At 33.2% G+C, this 17,486-nt stretch overlaps 2 protein-coding genes across 3 annotated transcripts; both read left to right on the top strand.

Annotated features, from left to right (window-relative positions):
* Window positions 1-1,902: 1,902 nt before the first annotated feature.
* LOC109804830 (protein NRT1/ PTR FAMILY 8.3) lies at window positions 1,903-7,330 on the top strand. The gene is made up of 5 exons (XM_083068879.1): window positions 1,903-2,234; window positions 2,982-3,087; window positions 3,165-3,382; window positions 4,175-4,731; window positions 6,170-7,330. The coding sequence occupies exons 1-5, from the start codon at window positions 2,184-2,186 to the stop codon at window positions 6,990-6,992; spliced, it is 1,755 nt and encodes a 584-aa protein (XP_082925005.1). The 5' UTR covers window positions 1,903-2,183; the 3' UTR covers window positions 6,993-7,330.
* A 2,342-nt stretch (window positions 7,331-9,672) lies between these two features.
* Window positions 9,673-14,839, top strand: LOC109804829 (protein NRT1/ PTR FAMILY 8.3). 2 transcript variants are annotated; one of them, XM_083068877.1, is made up of 6 exons: window positions 9,673-9,916; window positions 10,099-10,204; window positions 10,425-10,642; window positions 10,910-11,142; window positions 11,296-11,466; window positions 13,911-14,839. In XM_083068877.1, exons 1-6 carry the CDS (start codon window positions 9,836-9,838, stop codon window positions 14,731-14,733), a joined length of 1,632 nt encoding a protein of 543 aa, XP_082925003.1. In that variant the 5' UTR covers window positions 9,673-9,835; the 3' UTR covers window positions 14,734-14,839. The 2 variants fall into 2 exon arrangements, with proteins under 2 accessions (XP_082925003.1, XP_082925002.1); XM_083068876.1 differs by having other exon boundaries at window positions 9,674-9,916; window positions 10,910-11,466.
* Window positions 14,840-17,486: the final 2,647 nt, after the last annotated feature.

The following is a 17,486-nucleotide window of genomic DNA, read 5'->3' as shown; positions in this document are numbered from 1 at the left end:
CATGCTTTAAGCATTCTCAATACCACTACCTCAACATTTCAACATACACCTCAACTTACAACTTTCAACCATTTAATTATGTATGTGGGTTCAACATCATAAATTAATAAATGATATATAACACAACTTAATTATCAGAAAATATGTAAAACATTCCACAAACCTATACACATTCAACTTGTAACAATATAAAAAACATATAATTCTAAGATAATTCACAACCAATGTCACTATTCCTGTGCCTAATGTGAAATGAGGTAGAGAGTCTTTAACTCGTCCATGTCCAACGCCACTTTACTTGCGTTTGACATGAATGAGGCAAAAAGTCCCTGTTGCTCTCACACTTGGCGTGACCAAAATCCATGCTCGAACTTGTTTAGGCAGAGAGTCTCTACCTGACTTGTGCTTGATGCCGCTACACTAGCACCCGACCACGTCTAGGTAGAGAGTCCTACCTTGGTCACACTTGGTGCCACTCAACTAGGGCACAACATCACCAAGTCAAAGACTTTCAAAGCTTTCACATGCGACGCCATTCAACCCATGCTCGAAATGACCAAGTTAGAGAGCTACTTACCCATGCCCAACACCACCAATATTGCACTCAGCGTTAATGAAACAAAGAGCCTCTTGACTTAAACTATGTTGGGCGCCTTAAAGCTACACCCGATGCCATAGTGAAATCTGAACTTGGCAGAATTACGATTTAGACTCAAACCACTTGAAACCCAAAAGAATCAACATGCATCGCACAAATTCATATATACACATCATGAACAATCGAAATCTAAACAGAAAATCAACATTCAACAACACAATTTGGTCAGATCATCAATTTCCTCTTCACACCTTTCATGAATCACAAAGCTCCCACCTTAAACATTCAATCAAAATTCCACCAACACAACCATAATGAAATTTAAGCAACATGCAACATCATACAACAACAAAAACAATATCCTAATTTCTCTTATCTCAAAATCTCAAAAATTCAAGAGAGAAGAGGAAGAAGAAGATGACTCTAAGAAACTCTGAACACTTCTCACCAACACCGATTCTTAGTTCTTCAAGCTTAAATTCACCAATACAACAACTCTAAGATCTCTAGGGAAGGATTCAAACTTCCATTGTGGAATTAGAAGGAAGAAATATCACCCTTAATTTCCAGAGTGTCTCTCACTACTCTTTCTCTCTAAGTACTTTGAAAAAAATGAGTATATGAAGTTCAAATCTCAAAAGAAACTTTATATACCTTTCCCTTTAAGATTAGACTCACTTCTAACTAGAAAATTCTCAAAACTACTTAAACTTGCAAGAATTCCTCAAATCCTCACAGTCTTTCAATAATTCACAATACTAAATCATCATAACACAATTATTAATGAACTACAACTAGTAAGAACATACAGCCCAAAAATAATTAAGTCAATTTGGCCTTGTATTATTTTTATTTTTAATTATAAAAATAAAAAAAATAAAAAAATATAATCGTTTACTAAAGAGTCAATAAATTAAACTAGATCCCATCATAAGTGATTCAAAAGAAACTTAAGATAAGAAACTTAAGATAAGGTGAGACAATCTATTTTATAAGAGACATTAATTTGACTAATTTTACAATTGTATGTGCTTTATGAGTAGCCAACTTAACACGTGAATAATTAATAATTAATTAATTTCATTAGACTATCAATTAATAAAGTGATAAAAGTATATAAAATTATAAAAAAAATTAGAAATTAAAAAAATTAGGTGAGAAAGTTCCGAAAATCCTCGAACTTAGTTGACAAAATATCCAACTAAGGATAAATGGTTTTATTAATTCCGTTAGACGACAGGTTGTTACTGGTAGAATTTGTTGTTGGTATTTGTTAACATTAGCCACCCCACGAGGCAGCGACATTATGGGAAAAATAGGATAATCACAGATATTTTTAATTTATTAACTGGTCGCTTCCTCTATCGGGTTTCTCACCTTGAAGGGGAAGCAAACAAAACTTTTTCTCTCTCTCATTTTTCTTCTGCATCAACTTGCTCTCTCTGACACAAACTCTATTGATTTGCAACTTGCAAGCAACAAAAACATTTGCTTTGCGGTTCTTGAGCATTCCGAGGAGAGGACTCATCTATCCTTAAATTGTGACGTTCCTCACTCTTCTCTCTTCGCAGGGTAGGAACGAGTAATGAGTTCCAGAGAGAACGAATTGTCGCTCGCAGAAGAGGCTCTTCTTCAGGTCACCCTCTTCCCCTACCCTTTTTATTTATTAATTTAATTTAGTTTGATTTTTGGCCTAGCTTCTCAGAATTTGTAATTTAATATTGATGGAGTTGGTGAATGCCTAAGGGACAAGGGTGAATGATGCAAAGTGCTTGCTTTTGGTTTTGTCAACCATCTCATTTGGCTTTGGAAGAAATTAGAATAATATAAAATTCACTACGCTTTTTGTTGGTGTTCGTTTTCATTGGTGGGGTGGGACAGTGGAATGTTTGTTTTAATTGGGACAAGTTCAATCATGTTTAATTCTAAATTGTTATCACTTACGAGGATGTTTATTTCTTCAAATTATAATTGTTTGGAAACCTGGAATAGAAATAAGTGCAAGATTTAATTGGTTATTAACTGAGATAAGGAGAAGACAAACTGGGCTATTAGGGAGTGTATTCAAGTCAAGCTGTTCTTATACAAGTTAATATGGCAAAATGGTAACTTTTAGGGTAAATAATATTTGCTGTACCTTTCAATTTTGTCCTCTCCATTTAATTTTCGTACCATCTATATTAGGTTAATTGTTCGTTTCTATGTTTTTCCCCCTTTCCTATACTTTTGATGGTTAAACATAAAATGCTGGTCTTCAAGATTTAAATTTTGGAACAGAAAAATATTTCATATAGTCGGTGCCTTTTTTGTCCTTTCCTGTTTGAACCTTTGCCAAGAAGTGGTATTTGCTCCACGCTGAATAATTGGTTGTTTTATACTGAAGGATGAAGACAGCAAACAATACACTGGAGATGGATCAGTTGACTTTAAAGGGAGGCCTGTTCTTAAGCAGAATACTGGCAACTGGAAAGCTTGCCCGTTTATCTTAGGTAAGTTTTTTCATTGCTCATATGCTTGAATAATATTCTTTTTTGTTGATTGCATTTTTATGAAATGTGAATCACAGGCAATGAGTGTTGTGAGCGTTTGGCGTATTATGGCATTGCAACAAATCTTGTTACCTATCTTACCCAGAAACTGCATGAAGGAAATGCCTCTGCTGCAAGAAATGTCACTACCTGGCAAGGCACTTGCTATCTTGCACCTCTCATTGGAGCCGTTTTGGCAGATGCATACTGGGGACGATACTGGACAATTGCTGTTTTCTCCACAATTTATTTCCTAGTAATTACTGACAAAGATAACTTTATTTTCCTAATCACATTATGTTCCACACACATCCCTCTTTTGATATACTGCTGGAAATGTCCTACACTTTCATAGAGATGAAGCAAAATACATGCCTGCAATATGCCAAGGATGTATCTATGCATAATAGAGATGAAGTAAAATACATGCCTGCAATATGCCAAGGATTTATCTGTGCATAATAGAGATGAAGCAAAATACACGCCTACAATATGCCAAGGATTTATCTATGCATAAGATTTGTAGGCACTGTCAAGGAATATCCATTATACAGTATTTTACATAAATGTAATTTGTAATGGTGATAGGTTGTTATTTGATGATTTTATAGGTCTTGTTTGTATGTGGAATATGATTCTTTTATGCATGTCATATCATAAAAACAATTAGAAAATGGTGAAGGATATGGAAGAACAGAAAATCTTACACAGTCAAAAAAAATTGGAAAAGGGAGAATCAGAAAACCAGTTTTGAGTGTACTGTGTTTCAAACTTATTTCTTCCATTGCAATGCTTCTACTTGATATCTGATTTTCTTAGCATCGAAGTAAGGAGTTTTTGCAGAAACCTCTTGAGCACTGAATGTAGTTTTCAAATGCATCATCACATATGAGAAGTTATAGTGTTAATATCAGGAAGACTTGGTGTTTGTATGAACATGTTGGTATTCTTTGTCATCATTTTGTTTTCTGTGCATCTTTTGCTTTGATATATTTGTTGTTCAGTGGTCTATACTTATTTTAATATGCAACGTGGCTGTTCCATTCAGGGGATGGGTACATTGACTCTCTCTGCATCGGTTCCAGCATTGAAGCCTACAGAGTGTTTGGGTACTGTATGCCCTCCTGCTACACCTGCCCAATATGCTGTGTTCTTCTTTGGTCTCTACCTAATTGCACTTGGGACTGGTGGAATAAAACCATGTGTGTCATCTTTTGGGGCAGATCAGTTTGATGATACTGATCCCCAGGAAAGGATTAAGAAGGGTTCCTTTTTCAACTGGTTTTACTTTTCTATCAACATAGGTGCCCTTGTATCCAGCACTTTTATTGTGTGGATTCAAGAAAATGCTGGCTGGGGTCTTGGATTTGGCATTCCTGCTTTATTTATGGCATTAGCTATTGGAAGCTTCTTTATAGGCACACCCCTTTACAGGTTTCAAAAGCCAGGGGGGAGCCCTATTACAAGAATGTGCCAGGTTGTGGTAGCATCTGTCCGGAAGCGGAACGTGGTTGTCCCTGAGGATAGTAGTCTCTTATATGAGACACCAGATAAGAGCTCTGCAATTGAAGGAAGTCGAAAACTAGAGCATAGTGATGAACTAACGTAATTATTTTATGTTAACTGTTGGATTTTTATTAGCTTTCATGTTCACAAACTCACAATACAGGAAAAGGAGCATCTTTTTATGCATGTTATCTTATTCCTAATATTCTTGTCTAAGTGCAGTTTGACTTCCTACCAAATTCACAATTGGTTGTTTAAGGTTAATACTAATTTGTTTAAACCCTGCTTTAATGTCATAGAAATAAGGGTTGTTAATGTTAGGCTCTGAGTAGCCAGTTACAGCTTAGCTAAACCTATAGTGCTTAGGCCTTGTTTATCACACAAGATAAGGCCTGATAGGATAACTAATCTTGTTTTGGTGTATGGAGTGCATAACAGAGTGGATAACACTATTTAGCAATGACACCCCACTATAACCCTTGGTGCACCTCTTTTTTCCCTCTAGGTCTCTGTTTCCCTTTTTGGTTACCTATAAGCTGCCATCCCCTCACTAGACAGCAATCATCAACGTTGGAATACTGTTTAGAGAGAACAGGCAACTTCAAACTTCTATCACTCATTTTATGCATATGATGGATTTATTCATTATCTTATCCACAATTTCAATGAGTCTGCACATTTTCCATATTTTTAGGTGCAAGTTTTAGACTAACTAGTAACTAAAACCATCATCTCTGAATTATCCAGCAAATACGAGCAAGACACAACTATGTTTGAGTTGAGACTATCACTGGTAAACAGTCACCTAATGGTGATTTCTTTTGATCCCAAGAGGAAAAACATTATTCTTTCCTTTATGCTTCTCTTTTTCTTTGTATCTCAAATTTCCTTTATTTTTATTCTTCTTTTTATTTCACTTTCCCAATAAGTGTTGCAGTATAAGAATTTGTATGGAAGCATACATTTTTATGTTGAAGACTGATCATTAGTTGCTTATCAAATTATTATGGCCTCATTTTGTGGCCTTACGGCTGATGTTAGACATTTATTGTGAACATTTTAGATTTTTCATTAATGGCTCCTATTCTGGATCGTGAGAAATTATTTTACAAGATTTATATGCTTGTCTTATAAGACTTATATGGATATCATCAAATAATGAACTTGCAATATTAATTTGATCAATTTTTTTTTAAAGAGGGTTGTGAAATTTATCAGACTGTTATCAAGGTTTTTCTTCTAAGTAATGGAAGATTTATTGTTTTCTTGCTTCTCTTTTCCCTTTTTATAAGAGTATTAGTGGATAGGTTTCTTGTTAAGTTATAACCAATTTTAATTTAGAAAGTCTTTAGTAAGTTGAGAAATCGTCTGCTAAATTTTTAATGTTTAGCTTTTTATCCTAATAATGATATGTTTTTGTGTTCTATAATTTATAATAGCTCGAGTATCCTTACCTGCTTCAGAAGATTTAACACGCATTATCAACAGGGTTTCCTTTTTCTCTAAAACTCCATTTTTTGTTTTTGTTTTAATGAAGGTGTCTTGATAGAGCAGCTGTAGTGTCCGATGCTGAGAGCAAAAGTGGTGACTATTCTAACCAATGGAGACTTTGCACTGTGACACAGGTGGAGGAATTGAAAATCTTGATTCGCATGTTTCCAATTTGGGCTACTGGGATTGTTTTTGCTGCTGTTTATGCCCAGATGTCAACATTGTTTGTGGAACAAGGAACAATGATGAACACAGATGTGGGTTCCTTCAAGATTCCTCCAGCTTCCCTCTCAAGTTTTGATGTGATAAGTGTTATTTTCTGGGTCCCCGTCTATGACAGGATTATTGTTCCCTTAGCAAGGAAATTTACGGGCAAGGAGAGAGGTTTTTCAGAGTTGCAAAGAATGGGAATTGGTCTTTTTCTTTCAGTGTTTTGCATGTCAGCAGCTGCTACAGTTGAGATCGTGCGTCTGCAGCTAGCAAAAGAGCATGACCTTGTTGATGAACCTGTTCCTGTACCCCTTAATATATTTTGGCAAGTCCCTCAGTATTTCTTATTAGGGGCAGCAGAAATATTCACATTTATTGGGCAGCTTGAATTCTTCTATGACCAATCTCCAGATGCTATGAGGAGTTTATGTAGTGCTTTGTCACTTCTGACTACTTCACTGGGGAATTACTTGAGCTCATTTATTCTTACTTTAGTAACTTACTTCACTACACAAGGTGGAAATCCTGGATGGATTCCAGATAACTTGAACGAAGGTCATCTTGATTACTTCTTCTGGCTTTTAGCCGGACTTAGCTTCTTGAATATGTTGGTGTACATAGTTGCTGCCAAAAGGTACAAGCAGAAGAAGGCTGCTTAAGATTTTCCCGGCATTTATTAGGACACTGGGAGGACTTTCTGCTATTTCCTTATGCCATTGTTGTGAATTGTGATTGTTCTGTATGTGGAATAAAGATGTTCTGCATTTGTGTACGTTTCTTTCACTTACAAAGGAAAATCTGTGTAATGAATTGTTCAAAACAACCTTGTCTCTGCCCTCTCATGAAGTCTGAAAATGATGAGATTGCTTGCTACGCATTTAGGCTTAAATATGAGCAGTTAATGTTCACTTTCTATACATTACAACATTTACATTTGTAACATTTGATATAGAAAGGTTGATACAATGATACTCCCATACTCCTTTTATGTGCTTCATCGTTTCAGATTGTAGTGTTTGGTTAATTAGTGGGAGAATGAACTACGGGGATAAAATAGCAGAATAAATTTGTCATGTTTCTGGATATTGGCAACTGTTGTACACTACGGTTTGAGTTCATTAGGATATCTTGTTAGTTCTAATGCGTCTTGCAGGTACTAAAAACAATAAGCGAATTATTAATTTTATCATTATAGATGGTGATTTAGACCATGGAAATAATAATATAAATTAGCAGCCACAACTGTGGGATGAGAATAGTTATATATATTTTGCTAGCTTTTACTGTAAAGGGCTTTAGTGGGGAAAAAATTGTAATTCTAATTTTAGTTTTAGTAGAATTAGAATTGGTTCAAACTTGAATTATTCAAATAATTAGCATGTGCAAATATAATTCGCAAGTTAAAATTAGTTAGAATAAAGAAAAAGTTAATTTTTGTTTTATTTTGACTTCTCTAAATAATTTGATGTAATTATGTTAGGTTTGAACAAGGATTTTGATAGTAATAATGATGATAGTGAAGTTTTATTATAATGGTGATAGTAATATTCTGAAATTAATAATAACAATAATAATAATTAGTATCAGTGACAAAGATAATAATAATTATAAAAATAACAATAAGAGTAAAGAAAAAAGTAGAAAAATAATTATAATGGAATAGTGTAGGTAAAAATTGTGATTCATAAAATACGATTTGTTTTTTTTCTTCTCCATTTTAAATAGGGGTTAGTTCTATCTATAATAATTATAGTATTATATTACATTTGAATTGAATGTGTTGGATGAATGTTGAAAAAATTGGTTTTGGTTAAAATTAATTTTGCAAAATTGGTTAAAATTGATTTTGAAAAGTAATTAATGTTTGGATATTTTCATTGTAAAAGTAAGTTAGTAGTACAAATTTTTAATCCAGTGTTAAAGTTGCTCAATTGTATTCAAGTATACATAAGAAAGAGATCTACTCACTCTAGTTTTTACACCCGCATCCAATTTTTACAATTAATAAAATTTTATTAATAAAAAATGATGAAGACAAAATTTTATAATTCCAGCAAGGATTAATTTTGTCATTTATGAGTTGTATGTGATTAGTTATCTTCAACTACGATACACTAAACGGACCAAGTGACTGATTTGTGAGGATTTTATTTAACTCAATTAAAATATTCATGCATCTCATATTATTTATTTTTTAAGATAGTATATACTTTTTAAGAAAACTATTAATTAAACAAATGATCATGATAAAATAATATTCCTTACAAAAAAATATTTCTTATAAAAAGAGTTAGAATATAGTGGTGAATTTATTTAAGTAATTAAATGAGATACCAATTGACTAGGATATTATTGAAAAGAGTTATGTTACGGTGTCTGAAATTTTGAATATATAAAAGAAAAAATTTAGAAGGGAAAATAAATAATAAATAATAATAATAATATCCAAACGGAAATCTAAACACAATTACTAATTATTAAAGTATATATATTTTTATTTTTTTTTAATTTCGTTGATTTTTCCGAATATTAAAAAGTAGTCCTTTTTAAGTAATAATATCCAAATAGACATTTAATTACTATTTGTAATCATTCGAATTATAAAATTTAATTATTTTTATATATTTATTTGCTTTAAATTATTTTGAGACTCTGTTTAACTTATAATAACATTTGTATATATATATAAACATTTAGAAAGGTACTTATTAATAAAAGACGTGACGGAATGAATTACTAAAAAAAGAGAAAGCCTAAAAGGATAATAGCAAATATTCTTGTATAATATTGTCCATTGAACCGACAATGGGGCAACATATTCCGCACTCGACAGCCACGTTAAAGTGTGCAGATACTCACTGATTGAAATCTAACGAATGGAATGCCTGCATATAGATTGGGCCAAATATTTGGACTTCCAACTTATAAAAAAACAGAAAACTGCATCGCTCATACACGGTTTAAGGATTACCCATTCTATATTTTATTATTATCATCCTCAATCACACTTTACTTAAAAGTATAATTTTCATAAATTGATAATGATTGGTCTAAACATAATTATTTTAAGAGGAATAATTCATGTTTTACATGATCTAATCGTTTAATTTAATGTTCTTAATGTATAGATCAAATTTGTAAATTTTTAAAAAATTTAAAAATTATTTAATATATCATTTCATTAATTCAAATATAATCATAAAATTATTTTAAATATTAAAAAATAAAAAACAATTACTATTGAAATATTTTTATAGGTTAGTTAGTAGGAAGTGAGACGCAAGAAATTGTGGTTGGGTGAATTTGCACGTATTACATATACATCCTTGAAGATAGAAAACGAGTTAAATGTGATTAATCTGAAAAACGGAACAAGGTGGTGTGAGTCCGAGAAATCTTATGCACCTACGCATTCTATTCTAATTATATCCGAAACTCAGAATCTTTCACCGTATAATCCTCATCATAAATTGCACCCACTGTTCCATCTCTCTCACTTCAGATGCAAGAAGACACACACTGCCTTCTAACCCAAGACATGGCTTCTAACAACCATGATTTTCTGGAAGAGGGTTTCGCTCAGGTTCCTCTCCTCTCCTTCTTTCTTTCAAATCTTCTGTATTCTTCCCATGATGCTACTTCTGCCATCACATCACATGACACTCGTAAATACACTATTTTATTCCTTCATTTCGTTAAAGGGGTAAAGAAAAAGTGCCACTTTGCTGTCAGATGTCATTGTTTATTTTATTGTTATTCCTGAAGGATGAAGAGAGGGAACGGTACACGGGAGATGGTTCCGTGGACTTTAAAGGCAGGCCTGTTCTTAAGAAGGGCACTGGCAATTGGAGGGCTTGTCCTTTTATCCTAGGTATGCTTTTACAAATTTTTGTTTTTTGGGTAATGATTATTAGTCCATGCTCATTTTAATGATAAAATGGTATCTTCAATTGCGATTTTATGTTTAAGATCGAGATTGAATCCCATTCGCCAAACCACTAGTGCTAACAAATTTAGGATTTTGTATTTCTCTTGTGTTATTAATAATATTTTAGTTTTCTTTATATCGTTTTTATGTATATAAATCTCAGGCAATGAGTGTTGTGAACGGTTGGCCTTCTTTGGAATTGGGACAAATCTTGTTACCTATCTTACCACCAAACTACATCAACGGAACGTGTCTGCTGCAAGGAACATCAGCATCTGGCAAGGAACTTGTTATCTCACACCTATCATTGGAGCTGTTGTAGCAGATGGCTACTGGGGTCGATACTGGACAATTGCTGTTTTCTCTACAATTTATTTCATTGTAATCGGCTGAGATGAGACTAGATAACCCTCTTTTCCTAGTTAAATGTTTTTCCACACGCATTTCTCTCTTAATTTGGATCAGCTAATTGACATACTTAATGAATTTAATCAGCAATTAATTAGAATGTGGTGACTGTCATCGAATCATGGATTGTTATATATGACTTTACCATGAGAGTGTCTAAATTGATAGTTAATTACATGTATGCGTTGTAGTTTAATTGTCTTTTCATGTTGTAATGTGTGATATGACTACTGTGTGCAGGGGATGTGTATTTTGACACTTGCTGCATCTGTACCAGCATTGAAGCCTGCTGAATGTTCGGGTTCTTCATGCCCTTCGGCTACTCCTGTACAATATTTTGTGTTATACTTTGGTCTCTATGTGATTGCGTTTGGGACTGGTGGTGTGAAAGCATGTGTGCCATCTTTTGGGGCAGATCAATTTGATGATACAGATTCCAAGGAAAGGACTAAGAAAGCGTCGTATTTCAATTGGTATTACTTTTCTATCTACCTAGGCGCCATTGTGGCATGCAGCTTAATTGTGTGGATTCAAGACAATGCAGGATGGGGTCTTGGATTTGGCATTCCTGCTTTGTTTATGGGATTGTCTGTTATAAGCTTCTTTATAGGCACACCTCTCTACAGGTTTCAGAAACCACGGGGAAGCCCTTTTACAAGAATGGTCCAGGTTTTGATTGCGTCTATCCGGAAGTGGAATCTGGTTTTACCTGAGGATAGTAGTCTCCTGTATGAGACTCCAGACAGAAGAGCTGCAATTAAAGGGAGCCAGAAACTGGTGCATAGTAACGATCTTAGGTAATTAAACTGTGCTTACTTTGACACTTTTGTCCTAGTATTATGAAAGCTCATTTCATTATCACAATATAGGCATAAGATTGGGATTATCTTGATACGCGTGTTGATTTTCTAATATTCTTATTGAATTGCAATGTGTCTAATATCAAATTAGGAATTAGTTCCTTTATGAGGAAAATGTTGAGTTGTGCCCTTCTCTAATGTTACAGAAGTTGTAAATGTTAGGGTCAATTACAAATTAGCTACACCTTTGAGACTTGCTTCGCACACCTAGTAAGGCTTGACAGGATGGAATAACTAATATTGTTATGTTTGGGACACATGGCGAATAGCAGAACACCATTCAGTGTCCTCCTTTCATCAGGTGTGTTTTGTATGACACTGATGATGTGGTACTGGGGAGCAACTATAAATTTATAATAGTTATTTGGATTGCGATGTTTACTGTCTCTTTTTTTTTTTTTTATTTTTTTTTTTATATATGAATGACTTTTAGGGGTTTTATTTAATTATTTAGGTAAATAAAGGTAATTACGGTAGAATTAGTGTTCATGTTGGATACTATGTGAGTCAAGATTTATCATTATAATATTATATTAAGAGGAGAGATTTATTTATTCAAAGAGTAAGTATATTTAGGCTTACTCCATTCAACAACTCATGTTTTACATAAAATTTCAACGATCTAATCGTTGAATTAAAAATTAAAAATTCTTAATGCATAGATGAAATTGGCAAAATCTTAAAAAATTTGAAAACTAATACTCCATTTCATTAATTTAAATCAACGTATAAAATATTTTTATAATTATCTGTCAATTTGAATTAAAGAAATGAAGTACTAAATAATTTTCAAAATTTTTAAAATTTTACAAACTTGATCTACATTAATAACTTTTAATTTAATAGTTGAATCTTTAAAACTTAATGTAGAATATGAGTTATTAAGTGGAATAAGTCTAAGTAGACTTACTTTTGAAGAAAATGGATCCCTCCTCTTATATTAATATGTTACTTCTAATGATTATTTGAAGTAGTATACTGAAGGTCGATAATGATTTTTTAATTTAATATGTATGTGTTAGGTAGCAGGTAGTTATGATTGGTTAGTTACACATTAGTTAAGGAGTTGCCTATACACAAGAGGGATCGAGAGGGAGATTTATCTTGTGATTTGTGAGGGAATTCAGATTGTTGTGGGAGAGTTCAGACCTCTCGAAAGTCCTGAGAATCTTCTGTAATATTCTGTTAATAGAAACTTTTCTCTCTTTTATTCTGATCCAGTTTCTATCAGTATGTCTGGGTATTCAATTTTATTTAACCATCAATCAACGCATGCTTTTCTATAATTTTTATCATAAACAGAATGTCTGGGAGATGCATGCCAAAGGAATCCTTAAAACTGAAGGGAGGAAAATAGAGTCTATTTGGATACAAGTTAGAAATACTTTTGAGTTTTGAGAGTTTTTTTTACAGAAAAAACTCTTTATTTTAGAAGAGATACTCTCAAAAACTCTTATAAGCTTGTATTCAAACAAGTACTTAATGTAGCATCAAAAGTAAGCGAAAATATGCAATTCGGTCTTCCAAAATTACATGCATCACCAAATTAGCCTTCCAAAAAATTCACTTGCCAAATTAGTCCCTGATTCTTCTTTTCACCACTATAATCCTCCAGAGATTTTATCACCAAATTAATCCTTGAATTTTTAATTTGTCATTAAATTAGTCTTTCTATTTTTATTCCTCAGGAAAAAAGGTTCTCTGGTTTTATTTTTATATTTCTTGGGTTGCAGCCTTGCAACAGAGGTTTATACCTCTGATATAACTCTAACTCAATAATAATATTACTTTAGTTTTATCTTCTCTATTCTGGCTTCTAAGACTAACAGTACCAGTTACCTTTTAAGCATTTGATGTCAAAGTGCATATTTTAATGCTAGAAAGTGATCACTAGTTTTGTATCCCGTATTTACTGTTGCCTAATAAGTCATGATTAGACAAGTATATGCTCATATACTTTTTTTATAACTCAACTTTGCACATAATTGTCTCCTATTCTAAAATGTGCAATATGATTATACAGGATTTATTTGCTTGTTTCAGGCATATAATGAAGTGATTAGAATTATTACAGCATATTGTCAAGGTTTATCCTTCCAGTACGCTAATGGCAGATTCATTGTTTTCATTGTTGTCTTTGTTTCTCCTTTACCCTATTGTAAGAATATTGTGGTCTTTGACAGTTTTGTAGGATATGTAAACATTTTCTTTAGCCTATCTTTGTTGCATTAAGAAATCTTGTGCTGAAGTTCGAAGTATGTTGACATATTTTTAAAATTTTTGTGGTATCGTCACTTGCTAAAAAATGCTCCACCCCCAAATATGTCAACCATAAACAGACTTTTTTCTTAAACTCCTCTTTTATTTTTGCTTTATTGAAGGTGTCTTGATAGAGCAGCTATAGTGTCCGATTATGAAAGTAGAAGTGGCGACGTTTCTAATCCATGGAGACTTTGCACCGTTACACAGGTGGAAGAATTGAAAATCTTAGTTCGCATGGTTCCAATTTGGGCTACTGGGATCATTTTCTCTGCTGTTTATGCCCAGATGTCGACATTGTTTGTGGTGCAAGGAACAATGATGAACACATTGATTGGTTCCTTCAAATTACCCCCAGCATCCCTATCAACTTTTGATGTCGTAAGCGTGATTTTGTGGGTCCCTCTCTATGACAGGATAATTGTTCCCATCACAAGGAAGTTCACAGGCAAGGAGAGGGGTTTTTCACAGTTGCAAAGAATGGGCATTGGCCTTTTCATTTCAGTCCTGTGCATGTCATCAGCTGCTATTGTGGAGATTATGCGCCTAAAGCTTGCAAGAAAGCTTGACCTTGTTGATAAACCTGTTGCAGTGCCCCTTAGTATATTTTGGCAAATCCCTCAGTACTTCTTTTTAGGGGCAGCAGAAGTATTCACATTCGTGGGGCAGCTTGAGTTCTTGTATGACCAATCTCCAGATGCTATGAAGACTTTAGGTAGTGCCCTGCCACTTGTGAATTTCTCTTTGGGAAATTATTTGAGCTCTTTCATTCTTACTATTGTATCTTACTTCACCACAAAAGGTGGAAATGTTGGCTGGATTCCTGATAACTTGAACCAAGGTCATCTCGATTACTTTTTCTTTCTTTTAGCTGGACTTAGTTTTTTGAATTTGTTGGCGTTCATAGTTTTTGCCAAAATGTACAAACCGAGTAAGGATTGTTAAGATTTTTTAGGCATGTATTAGGAGTGGAAGCATGTTCTGATGTTTCCTTCGGATTGTTGTTATGGTATAAGATTATTTGAGCTCAATAAAAATTACAGTTTGATCATTTCTATGTTCTATTGTTCATCATCATTGTGCTTGATTAACGGGAACGAAAAAGCAAGGATAATGAACTGCTACTGGAATAAAAGTAGCTCATCAGCACTAGTCATAAAATATATACACTGGTGAGCCGAGAAAGGTTAATGGATAACATATAAATGCAAATTTAGAGCAGAACAAATTTGCTACACTTTTAAGAGTATGGGCAAACTATTGAACAACTCAGTTCACCAAGTCCTTATAAGTACGGTTCTAAATATGGCTTTAAATATTTAAAATAATAGTACTAAATAAAATTTATAAACAATATCCAAGAATATTCCTCTATGATTTGGGGTCTTCTACTATTTATCTATACAGGCGTAAACAAGTTTTTTTCTGCAGCAAGGCATGTATATCTGACCACTGAATTAGTAACTATGCTAAACTCTCGGGTTATTCATACTTGTTAGCTCCTAGAATTGGCAAGCATTGTGTAATCAATTTAGGTCGTTGTCTCGTGTGCAAAGGGACACTCTTGGAAGATGGTCTTCTGCAGGTTCCAATATAGCATATATAATTATGTCATGTGTACCATATGACATGAAATTTTTGTTTTAATCATCATGTGGCATCGGAAGTCTCTAGAATAAGAACTTGTTTTCCTTCAAGCATCATGGTGAAAACTTTAGACTCGTGATCAACATACTGGCTAATATAAATACTTGTATCTTGTTCAGCTTAATTTTGACGAAGTCTCTTCTCTAATTTTATCATCCTTAAATAATATCACTTGTTAAAATCTATCAATAGTTCCTCAACATTCAAAAGACATAAAATACGCGCCATTTTAATAATAAAGAAGTTAATATAATTAAAAAATAACAAACTAACTTTCTAAAGCTCCAGAATGACCAAATTACTATTCAAAGTAAAAAAGGGCTACGGTATTTAGTTTAGTGGATATAAAATACCTGACACGAGAACACTTTTTATTTTCTTATGTAAATTATAGATCATCTGGATTAGGCTCACAATTGCTCCAAGAAATGTCTAAGGAGTCAAGATTATGAGTACCTACCTTGAGTTAGGATGAATGGATGATTGAAGTTGATGTCCAATGTTCTCTTTTGGGGTTTTCTTGAATACTACTTTAGGCTTTTTATGAGTTTCCGGAATGCTTTTATAAAAAATGTGCAGATTCTTAGATCAGCTCCTTCGTTCCAGCTCTTAGCAGGGGAGATAAGCATCACTTTATATGACGTGTCATTTCTCTATCATTTATCAATTTCTGTGTTCATTCCCATCTTTTGTCAGAAACAATGCCTTCCGTTGAGGAGTGTGATTAGAGCATGGGTGGCTACATACATTGCTTCCACTTCATTTTGCACCCTTATCTCATGCTCCCACTTGATCAACAATTCAACATCCTCTCTGAGTCTAGGTCAGTGAGCTTGTTCATTAAGTATACACGTATTTAAGGTATGTTTACATAAATTTATTCAAAAGATACTTATAAGAGAATAAAATACGAAAAAAAATAATAAAAAAAAATATTTTTTTACAACCTAAAAATAATTCAAACGATTTTACAGAATTTTCGAGCTGCTTAAGTCCATGCTTGATCTCAAGATGATCACACGAGATTGAGACTTGAAAAACAAAGGAAGGCAATATTTTACACAAGTTAGTATTGATGTGATGTGAGTTATACACATTAGAAGTTGTATTTTATTAGTATTAGTATTTCACTTGTAGTTGACGGATATTTCAATATTTTAAATTATGCATGAGTGTAAAGACTTCATTGCAGCATGTTAAAATAAGATAAAGTAATTTAATCTAATCTAGCTTTTGAAGAATCTAGCTCTTATATATTAAATAGGAATATTAAATAGGAATAATTATCTTGTGCATATTAAATATGAATAATTATTAATTTTTGAAATGTAAAAAAGAGAGAGAGAGAGAGAGTGAAGGTATAAAGAGAAAAAAGGAGGGCAAATAAAATAGAATTACTCAACAATAGAGCTATGAAAATGAGTCGTAGCCTGTGTGCTAACCCAACCCACCTTGAAAAGGGCTAGATCGGGCTAAAATAAATATAATTTTTATAGTAAATGAGTATATTTCAACTCGGCCCACTTTCACTCGGCCCACTAGGGTCGAACCTGTGGTGGGCCGGGCAGCCCACCTTTTTTTTTTAAATTAAAATTTGATTATGATTTATAGTTAATTGTGTATAATGAGACATTAAAATTTTTTATTTTAGACTTTTATCATAGTTTGTATTTAATTTTGTATGATGAGTTATGACTTATGACTATTAATGATGCTAATTTTATGATTATTATGTTAATTTACAGTTAATTTAAAAATTTAAATTTTATTGATATTTTTTTTTTAATTTTTTGGTAGGTTAGTGAGCTGACCTGTATAACCCACCAACCTGTGGTGGGCTGGGGCAGGCCAAGAAAATTTTGAGAAAATTAAAAGTAAGTTGGGCCGAGTTGACCTGTTTTTAAAGTGAGTCAAGGTGGGTCAATTTATATGAGCCAGACCGTTTTGATAGCTATACTCAACAAGTAGATATAGCCGAGTACCTTTTTTTTTCTTCCTTTACCAAAAAAAAAACCTTAGTAGCTTTTTTGCTGAGGTCCATCGGGCCCAGT

The sequence above is a fragment of the Cajanus cajan genome, chromosome 2 (assembly GCF_000230855.2).
Source record: "Cajanus cajan strain Asha chromosome 2, NIPB_CcT2T_4, whole genome shotgun sequence".
Classification (NCBI taxonomy): Eukaryota; Viridiplantae; Streptophyta; class Magnoliopsida; order Fabales; family Fabaceae; genus Cajanus; species Cajanus cajan.
This window is presented reverse-complemented; position numbering and strand designations above follow the sequence as displayed.